This window comes from Cucumis melo, chromosome 1 (genome assembly GCF_025177605.1).
Source record: "Cucumis melo cultivar AY chromosome 1, USDA_Cmelo_AY_1.0, whole genome shotgun sequence".
Lineage (NCBI taxonomy): Eukaryota > Viridiplantae > Streptophyta > Magnoliopsida > Cucurbitales > Cucurbitaceae > Cucumis > Cucumis melo.
The window spans coordinates 23445583-23467171 of NC_066857.1; the positions used below are offsets into that span (position 1 = coordinate 23445583).

The 21589-nt window shown below is 34.5% G+C and overlaps 1 protein-coding gene across 2 annotated transcripts; it reads right to left on the reverse strand.

The window, feature by feature from the left end:
• Positions 1 to 1153: 1153 nt before the first annotated feature.
• On the reverse strand, positions 1154 to 17234 carry LOC103489741 (uncharacterized). 2 transcript variants are annotated; one of them, XM_008449039.3, is made up of 13 exons: positions 16485 to 17234; positions 14189 to 14363; positions 12471 to 12554; positions 12147 to 12388; positions 11824 to 12040; positions 10957 to 11036; positions 10629 to 10713; positions 3628 to 3759; positions 3417 to 3530; positions 3276 to 3323; positions 2548 to 2632; positions 1802 to 1858; positions 1154 to 1712 (listed from the first exon to the last, which is right to left on the reverse strand). In XM_008449039.3, exons 1-13 carry the CDS (start codon positions 16706 to 16708, stop codon positions 1582 to 1584), a joined length of 1674 nt encoding a protein of 557 aa, XP_008447261.1. In that variant the 5' UTR covers positions 16709 to 17234; the 3' UTR covers positions 1154 to 1581. The 2 variants fall into 2 exon arrangements, with proteins under 2 accessions (XP_008447261.1, XP_008447260.1); XM_008449038.3 differs by having other exon boundaries at positions 2548 to 2635.
• Between the last annotated feature and the right edge of the window lie 4355 nt (positions 17235 to 21589).

Below are 21589 nucleotides of genomic sequence, written 5' to 3' on the forward strand. Positions count from 1 at the left end.
CATGATAAGTAAGTCGATCATTCACAGGTTGTTCGTAATCTTGGCGGGTCAAAATACCGTTTTACCCCCGAGATTACATCTGGCTCCTTAAGACCCACTGATCCACTATCGAACAATTGGTTTAAGGTCCAACCTATAAACCAGAATCCTTCTCGGGCCAATGAGAAAGTGGGACCCCTTGTTCAAGACTTGGATTCAGTCCTTAAGGGAACAACCTATCTACTATCCCAGAAGTGGGTAGGAGTCAATTCCATCTTGCACCCTATGTCCCTTGCTATCCACTCGGTCTTACCCTTGAAATGGGAGGCTTACTGGGCCAGCGATGTTGAGTTGCCCTCACCTATGCAGATCTAAGGATACTACCGAATGAACAGAAGTTCATAGTTAGCTCAGGATTAAGATTAAGTTACCTAGGTCATCATAAATGAAATAGTTAGCTCAGGATTAAGATCAAGTTCCAATCTTATGCAAACCATTTGCATATAGGACGCCTCCACTCTCATGTCTCTACATGAACGATTTAGGATTACATCGTTTGTACTAACTACGGAGCGGGGCCACATCCATAGTGTTTATCAGAATAAGGTGCCCAACCTTATTTATACACTATAGACTATTTGGGCTATTAACTTGAACTTAATCCATGTTTATGTCTCCACATAAAGTTCAAGTATATATGACAAATTAGTAAATAGCCTCGGGACCTTAAAAATTATTGGTTTTAAGATTATAGCATTCAATAATAAATTTTATTGAATCAAATAACAAAGTATGAGTTTTAGGACACAAATTCCAACAAGAGAGAGCGGCAAGAGTGCGAGAATAGAGAGTGGCACAATGAGATGGACAAAACTAGTGAGACGAACGACACCAAATTTGAGTGAAATCTACACTGTTTTTTAGCAAGAGTGATACCGATTTGAGCAAGAGTAAGCAAAAGCGACGACGACTTTGGTGAGACGAGTGAGAGTGCTTTTTCTTGTACGCGCGAGTGTATTTTAGCAATTTCACTCAAATTTGACATTAGCAAAAGTCCATTTTTTTTTCAAAAATTGTCCTTTGACATTTTTCTCTCATTCTTGGATCATTAATCCGACTGACTCTTAGATAAATTGATTAAATAATTCATAGACCAAGAAACAATCAAACAGAATGAAACAAGTTGCTTTGTCTATATTTTATATACACTGAAATACTCGTGTAAATACTATTGGTTTGGTGTCTTTTGTACAACAATTTTTTTATATAAACCCACCAAATTAGATGTGGGAAAAAAAAGAACAAGACAAGAAAAAAGAACAATAGACTTCAATGGTGAAGAATGGTAAAAAACTATTCAGCTCTGTTTTTCTCCTTTTTTTAGATCTGTTATTCACCTATGCTTACCATGGACGAAGACTCCGCCTCCTTTGTTGCTTGAATTTAATTTTCTGTTAAACCGAAGTCGGTCAAGGAATTTGGATGCAGAATGCACCATCCTAAATAGAACCTATGTATACTCAAAAATTCCAACTGGTGATATTAGCTAGTGAATCAGAGCTCCTGCTGTTTCATCTGATAATACTGAAGAGAATCGACACGTTACAGCGACTCTTTCCTCATATCAACATCATCCAGTTTAGGAGATGTCATTGAGTTCGAAAAGCTACCTCCAGTTTGCTGGTGACTATGACTAGGTGTATCAGATGCGTCACCTCCCTCCGATTCGCCATCTGTTCGAAATGGTAAATTCAAATCAGTCAGGCAGAATTACATAAGTTGTGTTAATAATGAGTGAAAGAGGAAAACGTTGGAACATTACCAAAGAGTGATTTTATTGACGGTCTTTTTGGTTTGCTACATTTCTTCTTCAATTCAGCTACACGTTAAGAGATATAATCAATTATTTCCGTGAGTGATCTCCCTTTTCAGAACATGCCAAACTAGAACTTGGAGCAAATATGTGTCATTTTACAATGTTTGAGGTATAACTAGTGGAAGGAGAGGGAAGTTGAGAGATTTCTTGAAAACATTGTCAAATTGAAGTGTGATTGAAATCTGTCTCGCATGCATGCATGCACATACAAAAGGAAAATTACTATGAAGTTTGTTTCAATTAGGCCCATGAATTTATAATTTTTGATCAATCACCTCCCTAAACAAAGAAGATTGTTTCTATTACACACATGAATATTTGATTAATCACCCTGTGGGTAGATTGTTAAGTGTTGTAACAGGAGTCTCCTGTTAGTATTGATGTCAATATATCCCTGAAAAGGTGATCAATTTTTTTGCATTAAGACTGCAAATATATCTACATCAATACAAATTACTAATAAAGTGGGCTAGTTGCAACAACTAACAAACTATAGAAGGTGACTGATCAAGTTAAAGATTCATGTAATGGTAACCAATCCTATTTAAGAGATGGTTGATCTAATTAAAAGATCATGGGTTTAATGGGCAAGATATGCTTTTTCTTGGCAAGATCTGCTTGTCAAGCCAAAATAATTCTCTTTTTTTTTTTCCGTAAGCCAGAAAGTAAATAATTCAAACTGGAGGACATACCCATCCCAGGCAATTGATAATCGTTGACAATTTCAAAGTTTTTATAAGTGTATCCAACAAAGTTGATGTCCTTCGATGAGAGCATCTGCTACAAAACAAATCAAAAAGGGAATTAGACAACGACAATAAGAACAGCTAGGTGAATTTAAAAGATCATATCGACATATCTTACTACGAAAGCAATATTTGGTTTGGTACTTTAGCAGGAACTTTGGGAAATCAAAGATTTGCTTTTGTTATTCTTGGGATATATATTTAGAAGCCAACACCTCATTGTGCCTCTTTACATATTGTACCTTTCTGTTCACTTTATGCAAAATAATCTATTTGCATCCATCAAAACTATTATTATTGTTATTTGGGAGATCAGTAGCTTCTTCAATCACTGTGCGGCCCCGCCCTAAACATAACTACTCTCTATAAATTTTCTTAGCGAGAGAACCATAAATCCTTTGATGGATATGTCATCAAGTTCGATAGACTTGGGCGCATAACAGGTAAACAGTTGATAAAACATTATACATATATATCTGTTAAGGTAATACATTCTCTTCTCCCAAGGTTGCATATTTATTTATTTATTTATTAAAAGGAACAAGACTTTTTATTTCTCCAAAGGTTGTTTAACAAGGATGAACGATGATTATCTAAATCTCAGTGAAATTACGGGCAAATAAGAATGCATATAAGAAGGCTATATAAATAACCAATACTTAAAAGAGTGTTACCTTTCTCCATGGACCAGTTTTAGATGAAGAACTGCTTTGCGAGTCAGACTAGATATAGAAAAGATGAAGAAAAAGTAAATGAGAGAATGTCCAAACAACGTGCTCTGACAAATTAACCAAGATGGTGGAACATCATGCTACCTCTTCAAACTTTTCAAAATTTTGAGTGTCTAGCTCATCTTTAACCTCAGGAACAAATGCAGCTTCCATTTGGTATAACCTATCCCATTCAGTGCCTTCAAACCACGGATGAACCTAGATGATAAATTGGCAGGCAGGAACCTTTAGATTATTATAAAATTTTCAAATTAAACCAACTGAAATTAAGAAATGGACACACCATACACAATACCTTAATTTCATCCGCGCCATTTGTACCGAGCCTCTGGTTAACATTACATAGTAGTTTACTAATGAGATCTTTTGCCAAGAGGGATAGCTTTGCCTCGTCAGGGAACTTCAAATGAGTTCTCCAGTTCACTATCTGGAAAGGGTAACAATGAGAAAGAAGAAAAATAATAAAAATAATAATTAAAAAAAATAAAAAACTTGAATTGTCATGCCTCCCATTATAAAGCCCAGAGATAGGAACAACCAGATATTTTCTTGAAAATAGAAACAAACCTCTTCGTTAAGATAATAGATAGACAATACAAAGAAATCGATGACCAGGTAGTTAAGAACCCTATATTTCTTCCTGTCATATTAACCCTCAAGTCTAACAAAAATGATATATAAACATGATAACATTTTTCATAAGAAACAAGTCATTACAATATTTTCGTAGCATTGAGATGAAAAAGAAGGCTAGATATATAAAATGGTTCCAAATCTTTTACAGAATTCTCAATTTCGTCCTTAATCCCTAAAAACTCGTTTTCTCCAATGCATTAGAAATTCTTCATTAGTTCCTACGATTAAAAAAAGGTTAAAATTTGTTAACAAAAAGTTGATGTAAGGTTGGATTGTTGTTTTATAAGCATGCGTCCTATCCATGGACAAGTCAACAGAAGCTATTTGACTTTTGAAAGATAATCCACTCATTAGCAAAACTTAATCCTCCCATGAACAGAATCAATTTCTTCCGAATGGTATGTTTAAATGGCAGGCCCACATGTCCAAAAACGAAAGATAAAAGAATAACTTGATAAAATCCGGGAATTTATTTTTTAATGGGATCACCTAATTGAGAATTTTAAATCAATAAGCATAAAATTCTGTGTTTAAAAGATTAAAGACAACATTAAGAATTACATAAAGTATCAGGGACCATTGGCATGTTTTGCTGGAAAACAAAAAGAATCAGAGTATTGCATCACCAGCAATTTCATTGTACAAGAAAATATCACAGTTTCATGGACTTTGCAAATGAAAAAGAGTCGATCTCAGATGAGTTACATAGGAGGACTTCACCAACAAACTAATAGTAATATATAAGTTTCATAGACGTTGCAAAGAAAAGGATAAATACGAATTCATCAGGAGAAAATTATGTTGGATCTCAATCCAACACTGAATTTCTTAGGGCAGAACTAACAATTTTATTGAAATGAAAACGGCTGAATACAATGTAAACGACGAAACTCAACGAATTGCGATATGTAATTCATATACGAAAAGGACTATCGCTGAAATGTAAACGAAGAAACTCAACGAATTACGATATGTAATTCATATACGAAAAGAACTATCACTGAAATGTAAATGAAGAAACTTAACGAATTACGATATGTAATTCATATACGAAAAGGACTATCACTGAAGACTCTCTCTCTAGAGCTACGGTGCCCACTACTTCATGAAAATTCCCCTCCCCTCATCCCTCTCTCCTCTCCCTATTTATAACCTTCAGGTGGTCCCCCCTTGTAACAAACAATTCTAACAGAAATGTGGTCCCCCCTATAACAACCGACTTCTACATATTCTTTACTGTTTTCTATTCCTCATCTGGTATTGATGAATAACTGGGGGTCTAACATTACATTCCCGCTCCAGTTTCACCTTGTCTTCAAGGTGAAAATCCGGAAAAGATTGCTGAAAATCATCATACTTCTCCCACGTAGCTTCATGGCTGGGCAATCCTTTCCAACTCATCAATACCTCCCATTCTCCTTTAGCATTTTTATGATACCCATAGGCTTCTTCAGGAACCGCTAGCCATTCATGGTTTTCTGTCATATACGGGGCCAGGTCTTGCGGATTCTGACAGTTTCCGAAGGCTCGTTTCAACTGGGAAATGTGAAATACCGGATAAATCATTGCTGATGGTGGCAACTCCAGCTTATATGCCATAGTTCCGATTCTTTTTAAGATTTTATAGGGCCCAAAATATTTAGGCAACAGCTTCTCATTTCTCCTTTTTCTCATAGAAACTTGTCTATATGGCCTCAATTTCAAATAAACCATATCACCTTCTTCAAATTCTATATGTCTTCTCTTAAGATCAGCATACGTTTTCATCTTTTCCTGAGCCACTCTCAAATGCTCTTTCAGAGCTCCCAAGGCTATATCCCTTTGCCGCAGCTGATCATTAAGTGTAGAATTAGTGGTGCTGAGGTCTCCATAAAACACCAAAGGAGAAGGAGTTCTGCCGTATACAGCCTGGAACGGAGAAACTCCAAGAGCCCGCTGGTATGTTGTATTATACCAATACTCCGCCCAATGGATCCATTTATTCCACTTCTTTGGCCTCTCTCCACAAAAACAACGTAAATAAGCCTCCATGGATCGATTGACCACCTCGGTTTGCCCATCCGTTTGGGGATGGTAAGCTGTATTTCTATTTAACTTCGTTCCAGCCAACCTGAATAACTCCTTCCAAAAATGGCTCAAGAAGATTTTGTCACGATCCAATACAATCGATTGAGGAAACCCATGTAGTCGAACCACTTCTTTCACAAATAATTCTGTCACAGTCTTGGCATCAAAAGGGTGTTTCAACGTGAGAAAGTGGCCATACTTACTGAAACGATCCACCACCACGAAAATCACTTCAAAACCAGCTGCCTTTGGTAACCCTTCTATAAAATCCATTGATATGTCATCCCAAATCCTGCTGAGAATGTCCAATGGTGTTAGCAACCCTGCTGGTGATAGAGATAAGGATTTATTTCGCTGACATACAACACATTCTTCATAATATTTCTGCACATCTCCCTTCATTCCTTGCCAAAATAACTCACCTGTTAATCGTTTATAAGTCCGCAAGAATCCTGAGTGACCCCTAAACACCGAATCATGGTATGTACGAAGGATAGTAGGAATCAACGATGACTTCTTAGCAATAACTACCTTCCCTTATACTGAAGCATATCGTGCTGCAGTGCATATTTCTGGACTTCTTTCCCTTCTTTAATTCGTTGAATAATCTGGCTCAAGTGATCATCCTTCTCTACTTCTTCTTTGATGATCTTTAAATCAATTAATGCCGAAGTTGTTAGTTAGTTTAGATGCACCACAGAAGGTACTCGAGATAAAGCATCAACTGCCTTATTTTCCAGACTGGACCTGTATTCGACTTCAAATGAGTATCCAAATAATTTCGCAATCCATTTCTGATATTGGGTTGAATTACCCGTTGTTCGCTGATCAGTTTTGACAACAAATGGCCTTCCCAGCAAATACGGCCGCCAACGCTGAACAACTAGGACTACCGCCATCAGTTCTCTCTCATATACAGGTTTGGCTCGGTCTCGTAATGCTAAAGTGTGACTGAAATAGGCAATGGGTCTTTTCTTTTGCATTGAAACTGCTCCCATACCATGGCCAAATGCATCAGTTTCCAGTTCAAATGGAAGATTAAAATTTGGCAAAGCCAACACCGACAATGTCATCATGGCTTCCTTCGGTTGTTCAAAGGCCATTTGAGCTTCATCACTCCATTTAAAAGCCCCTAACTTCAACAATTGAGTTAACGGAGCAGCAATGGACCCATCATTCTGTACAAATCTCCGATAATAACCAGTGAGCCCCAAAAATCCGCTCAGTTCCTGCACATTTGAAGGCACTGGCCATTTTTTAATAGATTTGATCTTTTCCGGGTCAGCCTCTACTCCTTACCTGAAACGATATGGCCAAGATATTCTACTCTCTAAAATGCAAAACTACACTTCTTCTTATTAGCATAGAGTTTATGTTCACGTAACACTTCAAATACCAATTCTAAATGATATATATGTTCCTCCATACCTCTGCTATATATCAAAATGTCATAAAAAAATACCAGAACAAATTTCCTCAGATAATCTCGAAAAATAGAGTTCATAAGAGACTGGAATGTAGCTGGCGCATTTGTTAACCCGAAGGGCATCACTAAAAATTCATAGTGTCCCTCATGTGTCCTAAATGCAGTTTTTTTCACATCCTCATGCATTCTGATTTGATGGTATCTAGCCTTTAAATCAATTTTAGAAAACAGGTTTGCACCATTCAAATTTCATCAAATAACTCCTCTATAACTGGGATAGGAAACTTATCTGGTATGGTAACGTTGTTGAGCGAGCGGTAATCCACACAAAACCTCCAGCTGCCATTTTTTTTGACAAGTAGTACTGGGCTGGAATAAGGACTGGAACTCGACTGTATAATTCCAGATGACAACATTTCATCAACCAGCTTCTCCATCTCTGCTTTTTGATGAAAAGCATATCGATATGGCCTGACGTTAACTGGATTAGTTCCTGTTTTCAAATGAATCTGATGCTCTATTGATCACCTTGGTGATAATGACTCCGACGATTCAAATACATCGTTGAATTTCCCCAATACATTCTGCACATCAGCGGGCACCACATTATTCCCTGTTTCTACGCTTTCTTCAGTCAACATTACCCCTCCTTCTAGTGCTCTACATTCAACTAAATAACCTTGATCAGCTTCTGTCCATGCCTTCATCATTGACTTTAACCCCATTCTGGTTTTTGTCAAGCTCGGATCTCCCTTGATGATTATTTTCTTTCCATCATGGAAGAAGGTCATGGTTAGATTCCTCCAATCTGTCTCAGTAACACCTAGAGAATACAACCACTGCATCCCTAAAATTGCGTCCACCCCTCCTAACTCCAAAGGTAAGAAATCTGCTACCACCTTCCACTCATTTAAGGTGAGTTCAACATTCTCACAGACTCCTTTCCCTTCAATGGCAGTCCCAGAGCCGAGGATCATACCATAGTGGGACGTTTTCTTGGTATGCAGTTTCATCTCCTTCACCAACTTTTCTGAGATGAAATTATGAGTTGCCCCACAATCAATTAGTACTACTATTTCTTCTCCTTTCAGCTTTCTTCTTACTTTCATAGTTCCTGGGTAGGTTAGACCAACCGCGGAGTTGATAGATAACTCTACCACTACATTAACTTCTCCCTCTAACTCGAACATATTCAACTCTTTCGGCTGCGCACATTCTTCTTCTATGATTTCTTCCTCCACATTATTTTCGTGCACCACAAACATTCTCAACTCTCTTACTTCAGGTTCCTTGCACTTATGCCCAAAATAGTACTTTTCGTCGCATTTAAAATAGAGTCCCTTCTCCCTTTTGGCCTTAAACTCTGCATCAGATAGTCGTTTGTTCGGTCCTTCCTTTTTGGCTTCGCCGTTCGCAGTACTTTGCAAAGTAATGGTTCTCATTGGTGTTGGCTGGGTATTCTTTCCATCGTTCCCAATCACAGCAGCATTCGGTTTATAAAGATATTTTCCTCCGGAAATGGCTTCTCTTCCAATAATCTCTCTGATTTCGGCCTTCAATGCCAGTCGCATCATCTGTGGTAAGCCCACCGGTTTAGAGTACTCTACCTCTGCTCGTATCCACGGAAAGAGGCCGTTCATAAAGGTTTCCTCTAAAACTTTATCGGATAAATCGGAGAGTGGCGCCACCAGTCGATCGAATAAATTTTGATACTCTTCAACCGTCGTCGTTTGTTTAATGGCGAAAAATCTTCCATATAAAGATCCTTCGCAAATTGACCGAAACCTCTCTAACAACCTGCTTTTTAAATTCGACCAATCCGTGAACTTATTTCGTTGCTCCTGAGAACGAAACCAATCAAGTGCCGGGCCGCCAAAGCTTATAACCGAAATAGTCATCTTCTCGGCGTCGGTTAACTTATGAATCTGGAAATAACGATTGGCTCGGAATAACCATGAGTCCGGATCATTTCCCGTAAACACCGACATTTCTACCTTTTTAAACTTATTTCCTTCAACATTTTTATCTTCTTCTTCGTCTTTCGCTTTTTTCTTGGTTTCATCATTACGCACTATTCCTTTCATTTTACTCGACGATCCTTCCATTTCGGAAGTCGTACCAGACTTTTCATTAACAACGCTATCCATATATTTCATAATCTACCTGGTACTGTGGCTGCTGTGTATCAGCCTTCGAGCTCAGTTTATCCAAGTTCTTCATCAACGTTTGATTCTGTTGTTGTTGCTTTTCGTTTTGCACGTTCAAACGTTCGATTGTCTTCATGATCGACGACAACTTTTCTTCTACCACCAGCAGTTTCTGTAAGTCCTTCTTCATCTCCGAAACTTCTTGTTCCAATGATTCAAACCGCTCCTCATGCTTCTTTGCCATTTTCTTTGGTTTCCCCAGGATTGTAGGCTCTGATACCAATATGTTGGATCTCAATCCAACACTGAATTTCTTAGGGCAGAACTAACAATTTTATTTAAATGAAAACGGCTGAATACAATGTAAACGACGAAACTCAACGAATTGCGATATGTAATTCATATACGAAAAGGACTATCGCTGAAATGTAAACGAAGAAATTCAACGAATTACGATATGTAATTCATATACGAAAAGAACTATCATTGAAATGTAAATGAAGAAACTCACAGAATTACGATATGTAATTCATACACGAAAAGGACTATCACTGAAGACTCTCTCTCTAGAGCTACAGTGCCCACTACTTCATGAAAATTCCCCTCCCCTCATCCCTCTCTCCTCTCCCTATTTATAACCTTCAGGTGGTCCTCCTTTGTAACAAACAATTCTAACAGAAATGTGGTCCCCCTATAACAACTGACTTCTACATATTCTTTACTGTTTTCTATTCCTCCTCTGGTATTGATGAATAACTGGGGGTCTAACAAATTAATGACCACTTCCGTGTCAAAATCAGTTTCAAATGCAAAGATGGAAGTTGAATGAAACAGTGTCTTGTTGTGAACTTGACCAAATTGTTTAACTGCTGAAATACCGTTCTTATGACTACAGTACAGAACCGAGCATCTAAAAAATCATATTTTTTTCTTCACATTAAACAACCACAAGATATAATGGAGACAAACTACAAAGATATAAATTCCAGAAAACAATTCACAATTGGAGAGGAAAGTTACCTTCCGACAAGTTGACATTGGATCATCAGAGTAAAAAGGTGGGTAACCAACAAGCATTTCATACATAATAGCTCCAAGTGACCACCTAACATTTGGACAAAGAAAAAAAGTCACAAAATTGTAAAAGACTACCAATAAAACTATCTCCAGAATGTCGCCGTGGTAGTAGAAAAAAACATCATGTCAATACAATGTTGCAAATCTAATTGCAATCAAATGGACGTCACATGAAAGAACCTCATCTCTTTTGCAGTTGAGATATTAAAAGATCATTGGCATAAAAATTGTTACATTCACCCTAAATAGATATATAATAGTTTAGAATTACCAGTCACATTCCATGCCATAACCCTTCTTCAACAAAACCTCTGGAGCAATATAATCTGGGGTTCCAACTGTTGAATAAGCCTGGAATTCCAAATATACCATAAGATAAGAGAAGAAATGCAGTGCACCTAAACAATGAACTAGGTTTTTTCTTTTAAAAAAAGGAACTAAACCTACCAAATGGTTCCTAATCTTTTAGGTATTCTTTTAAAATTTTCAATTTTAACCTTAATATATATTAAAATCCCAATTAGATGCTGTTAGAAAAAGAAATTTGTTAAAATATGTTAACAAAAAGTTGGCATGTCATTAAATTACTGTTTTATTAACATGTTTTGGACACATAAGCCTACCCTTAGACATGTCACTTGAAACAAACAAATTTCGTTGATGGGTCTATTGAAATTTATCTCTGGGGGATTTTGGTTTCATGTGTCAGTACCATTCAAGTAACATGTCCACTTGTCCAAATGTATTAATATAACAAAAACTTAATGATATATCAAGTTTTTGTTAACAAATTTCAACAATTCTTTAATGGAATGACCTGATTGAGAAAGGAGTAAACAAAAACACCCAAGGGATAGGGAAATGAGAGGCCTCTTCCCAAAGGGAAATACTAGCTAGTGAAGCACAACTTTCCAATCTTGAAGGATTAGAGCTACGCTATGGTTATAAAAGAATTCCTTGTGGCCAAGGCACCATTACAGATATTTAATCTAAGAAATTTACCAGAACACCATTTAATAGCAAAGCATTGGAATAAGCAAACAGCCAACCACGAAACAAATCCCTTCATAAATATAAGTTTACTTAACACATGCCATCAAAAAGAAAAAGAATCAAACTTTGGTAGGAGAAAACGTACAAGCATTCTTCGATTCTTCTGCCAATGTTGTAGTTGTTCTTGTTGAGTACGAGGAGTTGCATTGCGTTCATCATTTTGCCCAGCTCCCGTACGGGTATTCACTACATCAAAATCTTGTTCTCGGAGTATACTGCAATCTAATGGTTTGCATAATCCAAAATCTGAGAGTCTCAAGTGCCCAAATTTATCAAGCAGCAAGTTGTCAGGCTTAATATCTCTGTGATACAGAAACAACAGAATTAGCTTAAAATTTAAGTTTAAACGGAATAATTCAGGATATGTATCAAATTGAGTTAGCGCACTTAGCATAAAAATCAACAGACCTATGAATGTAATTGTGCTTATGAATAGATTCAATAGCCAAAACTATCTCCCCAACATAAAACCTCGCTTCATCTTCTGTCAAAGTATCCTTTCTCATCAATAAAGTCATCATATCTCCACCAGGTAGGTACTCCATAATAAGATAAAGAAACTCATCATCTTGAAACGAACAATAGAGTTTCACAATACAATTGCTGTCGACTTCAGCAAGCAGATTTCTTTCAGCTCTCACATGTTCCACCTGAAAGATCTCGAAAAGTGCTCATAAGCATGCAGAATAATAAGTTCTGGAATACTACATGGGGCAGGCCACCACAAATTACCTGGCCCCTTCGAAGCATCTCTGATTTTTTAAGCTTTTTCATAGCATACACCTGACCTGTAGTCTTCTCTCTACAAACACGAACCTACAACATCAGGAAAATAATATACTTAAGAAGTTACCCTCAAAATAGTGAGTACACAAACAAATGTGATTTAAGAAAAGGTTTGGTTCTTAACTTTAATCTTTTTTCCTACGTTCTTTAGTTTCATTTAACTGATTTGACTCTACAATATTTAGTTATCAACTAAGAAGCATAGACACTGACGCACGATACGACATCGACACAGCGACACACCAATTTACAAAAAAGTAGGTCATCGTTGGAAACACATTATTTATTTATTTACTTATTACAAAAATGAATATATGTGTGCATAATTAGACATATTGTAAAATATGTGCGCATATATTTAACAAAAAGTAAGAAAAAACAAAAATGGAAAAAATAATGAAAAGATAATAACGGAAGGAAATAATAACAGAAATGAGAAGAGGAGAAAAAAAAAACAGTAAGAAAAATAAGATAAGATGTCAACGTTTGTGGGTCTTTATTATTCTGAAAAAGGTTGTGGGTTGAGTTTTGAGGGTGAAGTGTGTTGTTACTATGGAGAACGTGTAAAAACTCAATTTTGAAAAAGTAGGGTAGAACAGTTAATTTAAATTGGCTTAAAATGCCCCTCAAATAGGTTGCTAATAGTGTCTTGTTTCATTATTTTTTTAAAAAACATAATTTGCATATGAATTGTCCTTGGTGTGTCCTAACGTGTTAGAAAGAAAAAAAAAATAATAGACATGCCAACTAGTATGTTGGACACGTGCCGGAGCGTGTGGGTCTCCAACACTGACACTTTTGGAAGTGTTGGTGCTTTATAGGTCGTCAAGATTGGACTTTAACATTTTAGGTAGGTGGGTAACATGAGGTTTGATTTTATTCTCATTTACACACCCCAGTGATCATTAGGTCAATCCCATCGTCGTTCATGTTAGTTCTTCTTTTAGACCTTCAAATTTTGTTCCTAAATTTTCATCCACCTCCCACTTTGTACCTATGAACCTCTATTTTAATCCTCCAACTTTTATTTTAAACTTTATTATCAATCTACGTGGAAGCTAAGGAGCAAGAGAAACCAGGGGGTCTTCAAAGAGAGTGTACAATCTTGATTAGTTATGGAAGACTATTAGACTCTTAGCTTATATCTAAAATTCTTACTCCAAACATTCTTGTAATTATGATCTTGTTCATATTTTCGCCAATTGATAGTCTTTTTTTATAATCCTTTGACTTCACAGGGATATCCCATCTCCTCCTTTCATCAATATATATTTTTTCTTTAGTTTGTTACAAAAGAAAATAGAGAGAGAGATAATTCAAAGAATAAAAGCTAAAGGAAAAGTACGGAGAAATATACAAACGGAATCTAGTAGTTCATTCCAAATAACATGAACAGGATAGGCTCAAGTTGTTCATTAAAATTTTACTTTTATGACACATTTGATTTTCTAGTTATTCAAACAATTAATTTTGTTTCAATTGGAATTAAAGATCTATTTGAATATGCAGTTTAATCTTGTTCCTAAAAGTGTGGTCATGGAGAACGAATTGTATACAATTTCAACCAGAAGCTATCCCTCAACCGATATGATTTCAATTCAATGGTAGAAGAGGGATTGAGAGGTGTAGAAAAGGAAATTCATAAATAAAAATGTAAGGCATACCTCCCCAAAAGCACCTTTGCCAATAATTGTCAGTAAATCGAAATCATCAACTCCCATTTTGTGCCTTTGGAGGCGCATGTATTCAGTTTCCTTCTTCTCTAAAAACTTCAGTAGATTATTTTGATCTTCTTCAGATACATCAGCATCAGCCAACTTCTTTTCCAATATATTTCGTCTGTCCATAGAAAAAAATTAACAAAATATTATATCCATTTGAAACCTACTCAAACAAGAACCTATAACTTGGTAGTTTCACATGTTTGTTAAAAATCATGGGTATAAAGTATAATAACAACTCTTGTTATTTATTATATCTAAATTGTATACTGTATGTAATGATAAAGAACAATGGATAATTAATAATTTGAGATAATTAATGGATAATTATAGAGTAGGCAAGCTTTCCAGGTTAGCAAAAGAATTTCTCTACTAAAGTCTAGAGATGGACAGTAGGTGTATCTGAATGACTCAATTATGTATATGAAGAAAAAATAACAAAAAACAAGACTAATAAAGTTGAGTTCAAAAGCTATTCATTTCTTAAAATAAAAACTAGCGAGCAAATGTTAAAGTAACTACTTTTTGAGTTGTTTTAAGTAGTTAACTCTTTTGGTGGTCTGTTCTTTAGAAAAATTAGATCTTATCTTGCATAAAAAATTACTAGCTTGCGAACATAGCTATCTAACTACAAGTTTATGATATAGTTTTTAGAAAATGATATGCAGAACAAACTGCAAATACCCTATTTCAAAAGTGAGAAATATTTTGTTTCATGGATCAGATTGTAAAATTATGCTTAAAAGCTCAAATCTGCTTTTAAGACAATAGAGACCTCGACAACTGTTTAGGATCTGATTTATAACATGATGTCAATTCCACGGTATAATAAAGGTTTTAATGATAAATACAACATTTGCATACAGCAGTAGTTTCTTAAAAACAGTATTAAAAAAACTATAGCTGTTATAGACGTTGAATACAATCTCAAAAGTCATTAACATTGATAAGTTCTGATAGTCTCAAGAAGTAAGAATAAAACTTAGCATTGTAAGTCAAAGGATTCAACAATTGGTTCCTATGTTTTCAAGAAGCATGACTAGTGAATGGAGGAATAAGCTGAGAACGCTTCTCAAATAAAAAAGGTGTGAAATAGATGATGCTTTGGTTGTGCTTTATGTAAAAATGGGAAGCAATGCGGAAGCATTTTTCTTCTTCCTGCCAATATAGTCTAATATGTTGGTATAGATCTTCTTAAGACATTCAACCTACACTGGAATTTCAACTTCAGAGTAGCTATATCCATCAAATGCTGGTTGAAGATCAATTTAAAAGGAAGGCTAAGATATTCCAAGCCAACGCAATTAGAGCTACTATTTAGCACATGGTTCAAAAAGAAAAACCAGAATTTCCGGGAAATAATTCGAAATGAGCTGACACTTCCAGGAAAGAAATGAAGTTGCATCACATGGCTTTGGTTTTGTAGCTCTCAGTTTTGGCTCCCAAATACCTTGGTGGCTGCAGCCTGTAGCTCTTTGTTTCCAATCCTCATGCGCTCCCTCTTCTTCTGCAGAAGCTCCTATGTTCTACTTTAAAAGATCAAAATTTTCACCGGTCCGTGTGTCAACACTTTGTATCGTACTCAAAGACACTCTTCGAGGTTTGGGTCCACAGTGGTGCATTTGAGCATCAGATGATATTGATAATTTGTCTTGAAGTTGCTCGTTTGTGCAGTTCATTTGGGGTCTCTTTTGTGCATAATATAGATTGTAGGTCCATGATGGAGAAGGTAGTGTTGTCCGCTTCTTGTAGGCAAAAAGGGAGAGTTCTTTGGCAGACTTCTTTTCTTTTTATAGTAGCAAGGTATATTTAGCTTGAAAGAGAACTAAGATTTTTCACAGGGGTGGAGCACAATTCTATGCGAAAACAATGGTTCTCAACATCTCTTTATGGATGATTGCCACTAAAACTTGGTGCAATTAGTTAGATGTTATTCTTTTGGATTGGAAGCCCTATTTGTTGGGGTGGGCTATTTTTTTTGTATGTGCTTGAATCGTAGTCTCTCATGTACATTTCCCACTATAATGAATTAAGACCAACATCAGTGACTCGTTTGTACCTTCATGACTTGCCATAAACAAATTAGACATTCCCATAATCATGAAGATGCATTAGCTGAATGCATAACAAGTTTCACATGAATAAACACTTTGCTCGAACATTACTACTACTTCACAAATGTTGTAATTTCCAAAATAAAAAACAGGAATCAACCATATATAAACATATATTTATATACCTTTCTTTTCTCTCCTGCAGATTCTTCATTTGCTCCTTGTAATGATTCTCAATATACTGCTTTGCCGCAGCAACCTTCTGCTTAGTGATATTAGAAAGCGCTTCTTCATCCATTTGATCAGTAGCAGTACAATCCTCATTCTCTCCCATACTATTATCCTTCTTCTTCGTAGAACCCCTCAACCTATCTCTACGCTGATTAAACCAACTCCTCGCCGAATCCATTTCTCAAACAGAAATCTCAAGAACCATATATCACCCCAAGAACCAAAAAAAAAAAAAAAAAAAAAAAAAAATCAAATCAAATCATTCTATATCCAAAACGTAACCACCCCCAAAATTCGAAACGACTATAAAATCGTTGAAAAACCAACAAACAATCCAACATCGGAAAAGGGGTTGTAAAGAACAGAACAGAACAGAAAAGAAAGGGAAAAAAAAGAACGGGAATGTTAATCAATGTCAAAGAAAAGGAGTTGAATGAGAGATTTCAAGAAAAACGGAAAGAGGGCTGAGAATTCGGATGACCGTGATACAAAAATAGAGAGTAAACTGAAGAAATGAAGGGGAAAATAGGATCCAGAGAAGGATTCCAACATTTTCGTTGTGCCCTTCAATTACAGCTGATCATGAAGAAATTCCAATGACTTCCTCCGAAATGATCTCTCTTTACGGAATTGAATTACCATTGATTTCCATTTCTTTTTCTTCTTACTCGGTTCTCAACTCTTCCATTGAATTTGAGTTCGATTATCGACGACGATGATATATATTTATTACAAAGGTGGTGCCAATTTAATTGGTGAATTATTATTATTAGAATTAACAAATATGAATCAAAATTATTACTAATTAATTTTAAATTTTTGAAAAATGAACGAAAATATTTATAAAATACCGTAAAATATCGACTTCTACAATAAAGTCAATAAAATTACGAATCTATAACTTATAATTTGATCTTTTAAATCAGGTTATTTAATTATTTTATTAACTGAATACGTGATGTTTTGAATTAATTTGCTTTGATACTATCTTAAATCACCGATTGATCCAAAAATTTGAGTTAATGGATGATGATTGAACTTTATTATATACCATCTACAAATATTTAATACTAATGCTTAAAATATTAGTTGGAACTTTCCATTTAATTTGAGGTGGGTTCTTCCATGACAAGTGGACATCCCTATTATTTACTAGATTATTGAGTGATGGATTTTTCACTTACTAGATAGATAAACTAAAAAGACATGTAGAAGAAAAATATCACATTGCATTTATTTTTCAAATGTTTAGAACTTTCGATATCTCTCTCTAACATTTTTTTATTACGCCTTCCAACATATATAAGGATATTATATGTTGGTAAGGGACAAATTTTCTCGTGTGACCTCATCTTATTGAATATAAATGAATACTCCAATACTTGGCTTGAGGATCCTCTTTTCTACTCAACGTAAGCATGACTCTGGCATTAAAGTTTCAACTTTAGTCTATAACCGATTGATCATAAGGACAATGGATCCTCACCCTTATGGCGTACATTCTCAACAATATACTCTTCGAATAAAGTGACTCAAGTCTCCTTTCAAGTAGTCATTCATCCATCTAATTCTTATTTTTTAAATTCAACTATATCTTTGTTAATTTGCACCTGGGATTCTATTGGTACAGTCAAGTTAAGGGGATAGCACAAATAACATTTGTTAGGACAATAGACAACTTCCAAATATTTATACAGTGGTACGATATTGTTCACTTTGAGCTTACATCCTCATGACTTTGCTTTTGATATCATCCTAAAAGGTCTCATACTAATAGAGATAATTATTGTCACTTATATACCCATGATTATATCCTTATTTAATTAGATGTGAGACTTTGGTCGCATTCTCAACACTCATGTTAGTTTTTTTTTTAAATAAAATTGTTTTTATTAGGAGTCACGGATAGCAATTTTAGAAACAAACATCAAGTGTATAACAACACTTTAAAAAATTGCAAATATAATAAAATTTATATCAGTGATAGACTTTCGTAGAGTCTGTTAGTGATAGAAATCTATTAATTACTAACTAACTAATTTAACATTCTCCTTTAAAAAATTTGTTAATTTATTAATTATTATCACGCGTAAATAAATTATAACTAATTTTAACATTCATAATGAGATGAAGATTAACTAAATTGAAAAATAACCATACATAAAACGACTAAATCGAAAGTTTTTTTCCTTTTATAAATTAAGAGAAGCTAAATTGAAAAAATATATATCCAAACTTTATATTGACTTTAGTCTACTATTTATAATAATTAGTATTGTTTAAAAATGAAAATATTTTATGGCATAAATGGTAAAAGTGCAAGTGCAAGTACACCTATTTGTATTTGAAAGCAAAGTTGGCGAATATCGCATTGGTGTAGCCACAATTAGTTATGGAAAAAGATTGAAAGAAAAAAGTCTTTTGTAAACTTTCAATAAGGAGAATTTTCATGGATATAACAAGAATATAAACTATTTACGGCACGTATAATAAGTTCATTAAGGTAAATTAATTTTTTAGAATTCCTTATTTGTCCTTGCTCTTTTATAATGATCTTTTAAATCTGATAGTTCTTCTTCTTTCCGATTTTTTCATGATCGTCGTTTTCGAGTTATTCATCTCATCTTTTATATATCTTTCATCTCGATTATTTTTTGTCTTTTTCGTAATTTTCGACAACATTCGCTCTCATATTCATCATCTTCGATAACATCGTTTCTCTTCTTGTCATCTTGAACAATCAAGATCATCTATATTACTATGTTAATATCGTCTCAGTGATTTTGGTTTTAGTGAATATTCTAAATATTGTTTTTTGTTTGAACTATTTAATTGATTATAAAATTTTGTTCAAAATTATATATTTCGACGTCAAGATAGAACGTTTAGAATATGTAGGTATTAATGTAAGACATCATGTGTTTCGTTATGAAGATCGTTGAAGATTTTGATGATTGTTTACGTCGAACTAAGAATTTATATTTTAGTATGAATGTCATTTTTTTTTGTTGTTTGTAAGAATTTTAAAGTTTTTTTTTTCGTTTAGAACTTTTAAGAATCACCGTAAGAATTGTGTATTTCATTATGGAGATCGATAGTTTGAAGTTTTTCACGATAATTTTTATTGAAATACTTAATTGTTTACCTCTATCAACATCATTGTTTATCAATATAGAGACGACTGTTTTGTTATATGAATGCGATTGTTCATCTTTATGAACACGAAAATTTTCAATATTTTGTATGATCAGTGTCTTTAAATGATTGTGTATCTAAGTTAATACGATGGTTTAAACGATCAGCGTCTTTAAATGATCGTTAATTTTATTCTATACGATAGTTTAATTTATTTTATATGATCGTCTATTGTTGTTAAATGATCGTTTATTATTTATTATCTTTTTTGCACGATCGTTTATTCATTTTTTGCATTGTGTTTATTTTTTATTGTTTCGTACATTTTATTATCTTACTATGTGATAGATATCTATCTAATTCTTCCTTTCACCATTAAATACTTAATTATATTTTCTTTTTTCCATATTAGAATATTTATTACTATTGTTGTTTTTTATGGAGGTCAATGAAATGACTGCAATGTTTATGAGAATTACTCAGTGTCCAAAATTTTGGTAGATATGCGAGTCAACTTTAATTCATTGATTGCTTTGACATATGAACATATTGAATTGGACGAATCAGTAGAATTATCTGTTTTACTTGATTTTGATAAAACCAATGTTCAAACTATGGTGCCAATAAAAAAAGATAATGATGTTGCTTGGTATTTAGCTTTTGCTAAAAATGCAACTAGTAGACATCCATTAATTGTCCATGTAAATGTTAATTGTTTGGGAATGTTTTCTTCATCTAGTAGTGTACGGGAAAATGTTGATATGTCACTGGATATAGGTTCTTCTTCTTCTGATAAGAGACATCTCTTATTATTCTGATTTGAAGGAAAAATGTTTATTTGAAAGTAAAGAAGTACTTTCACAGTGTTTTTGCATAATAACAACGAAGACCAACTTTCAATTAGGACTATAGTATTAAATTTGAGGTCTCTTGAATTTAGATGTTTGCAAGAAGGCTGCAAATGGTATATTCCGGCATCTTGTTATAAGAAGAGTGATTTGTGGATGCTACGAAAATACAATTTTTTGCATGCAATTTACTTCATGAAATCTCAACACCTAATTAATTCATTAATTATTAATGGAATTAGTGGCTTATAATTGCATTATAAGCTGCCACATTTCCCACCATGATTGTGCATTGAGTACTGCCCAAAGTTCTCACTTGCAACCTTCTTCAACAATAATTGGCAGTTGTTTGATAGATGATTTTAGATTCATGTCTATTGATCATTCCATTCCTAAAGAGATTGTGCATAAGGCTCGTACAAATCTTGGAGTTAATATAAGTTACCAAAGAGCTTGGAGGGCGAAAGAACATATGGTAAAGATATTACACGGTTCCGTAGTCGAATCGTATGCATTGACTCCAAGATTATTTGATAAATTGGTTGAATCTAACCCAGGTATGATCAGTTTTATATATCAAGTTTAAATTCATTTGCAGATAGATGTGGATAGATTAATATCACAGTCTATCTAGATAGACTAATATTAACATCTTTCACATTCTTTCTATTCTGTTTTGTTTATGTTGATAGAAATGTGTTTGTAATTATTATAGCATGCACTGCTTTAGAAATTGATGATAGTGATCATTTTAAGTTTTGTTTTATGGCTTTTGGTGCATCAATTGAGAGGTGAAAATATTGTAGACCTATTATTTCTGTTGATGGGACATTTTTGAAGTGTAAGTTTGGTGGTGGCATCCTATTAACAACCTCATCACAAGATGGTAACAATCAAATCTTCCCTTTTGCTTTTGCTATTGTAGATTCTGAAAATGATGTATCATGGACATGGTTTTTTTGAGAAGATACAAGGTAGTTTTTCAGAGCGGGCTAATTTAGTCATTGTTTCTGATAGACATCTTAGCATCCCTAAAGGAGTTTTAAGAGTGTTTCCTGATGTTGAATATTATGTGT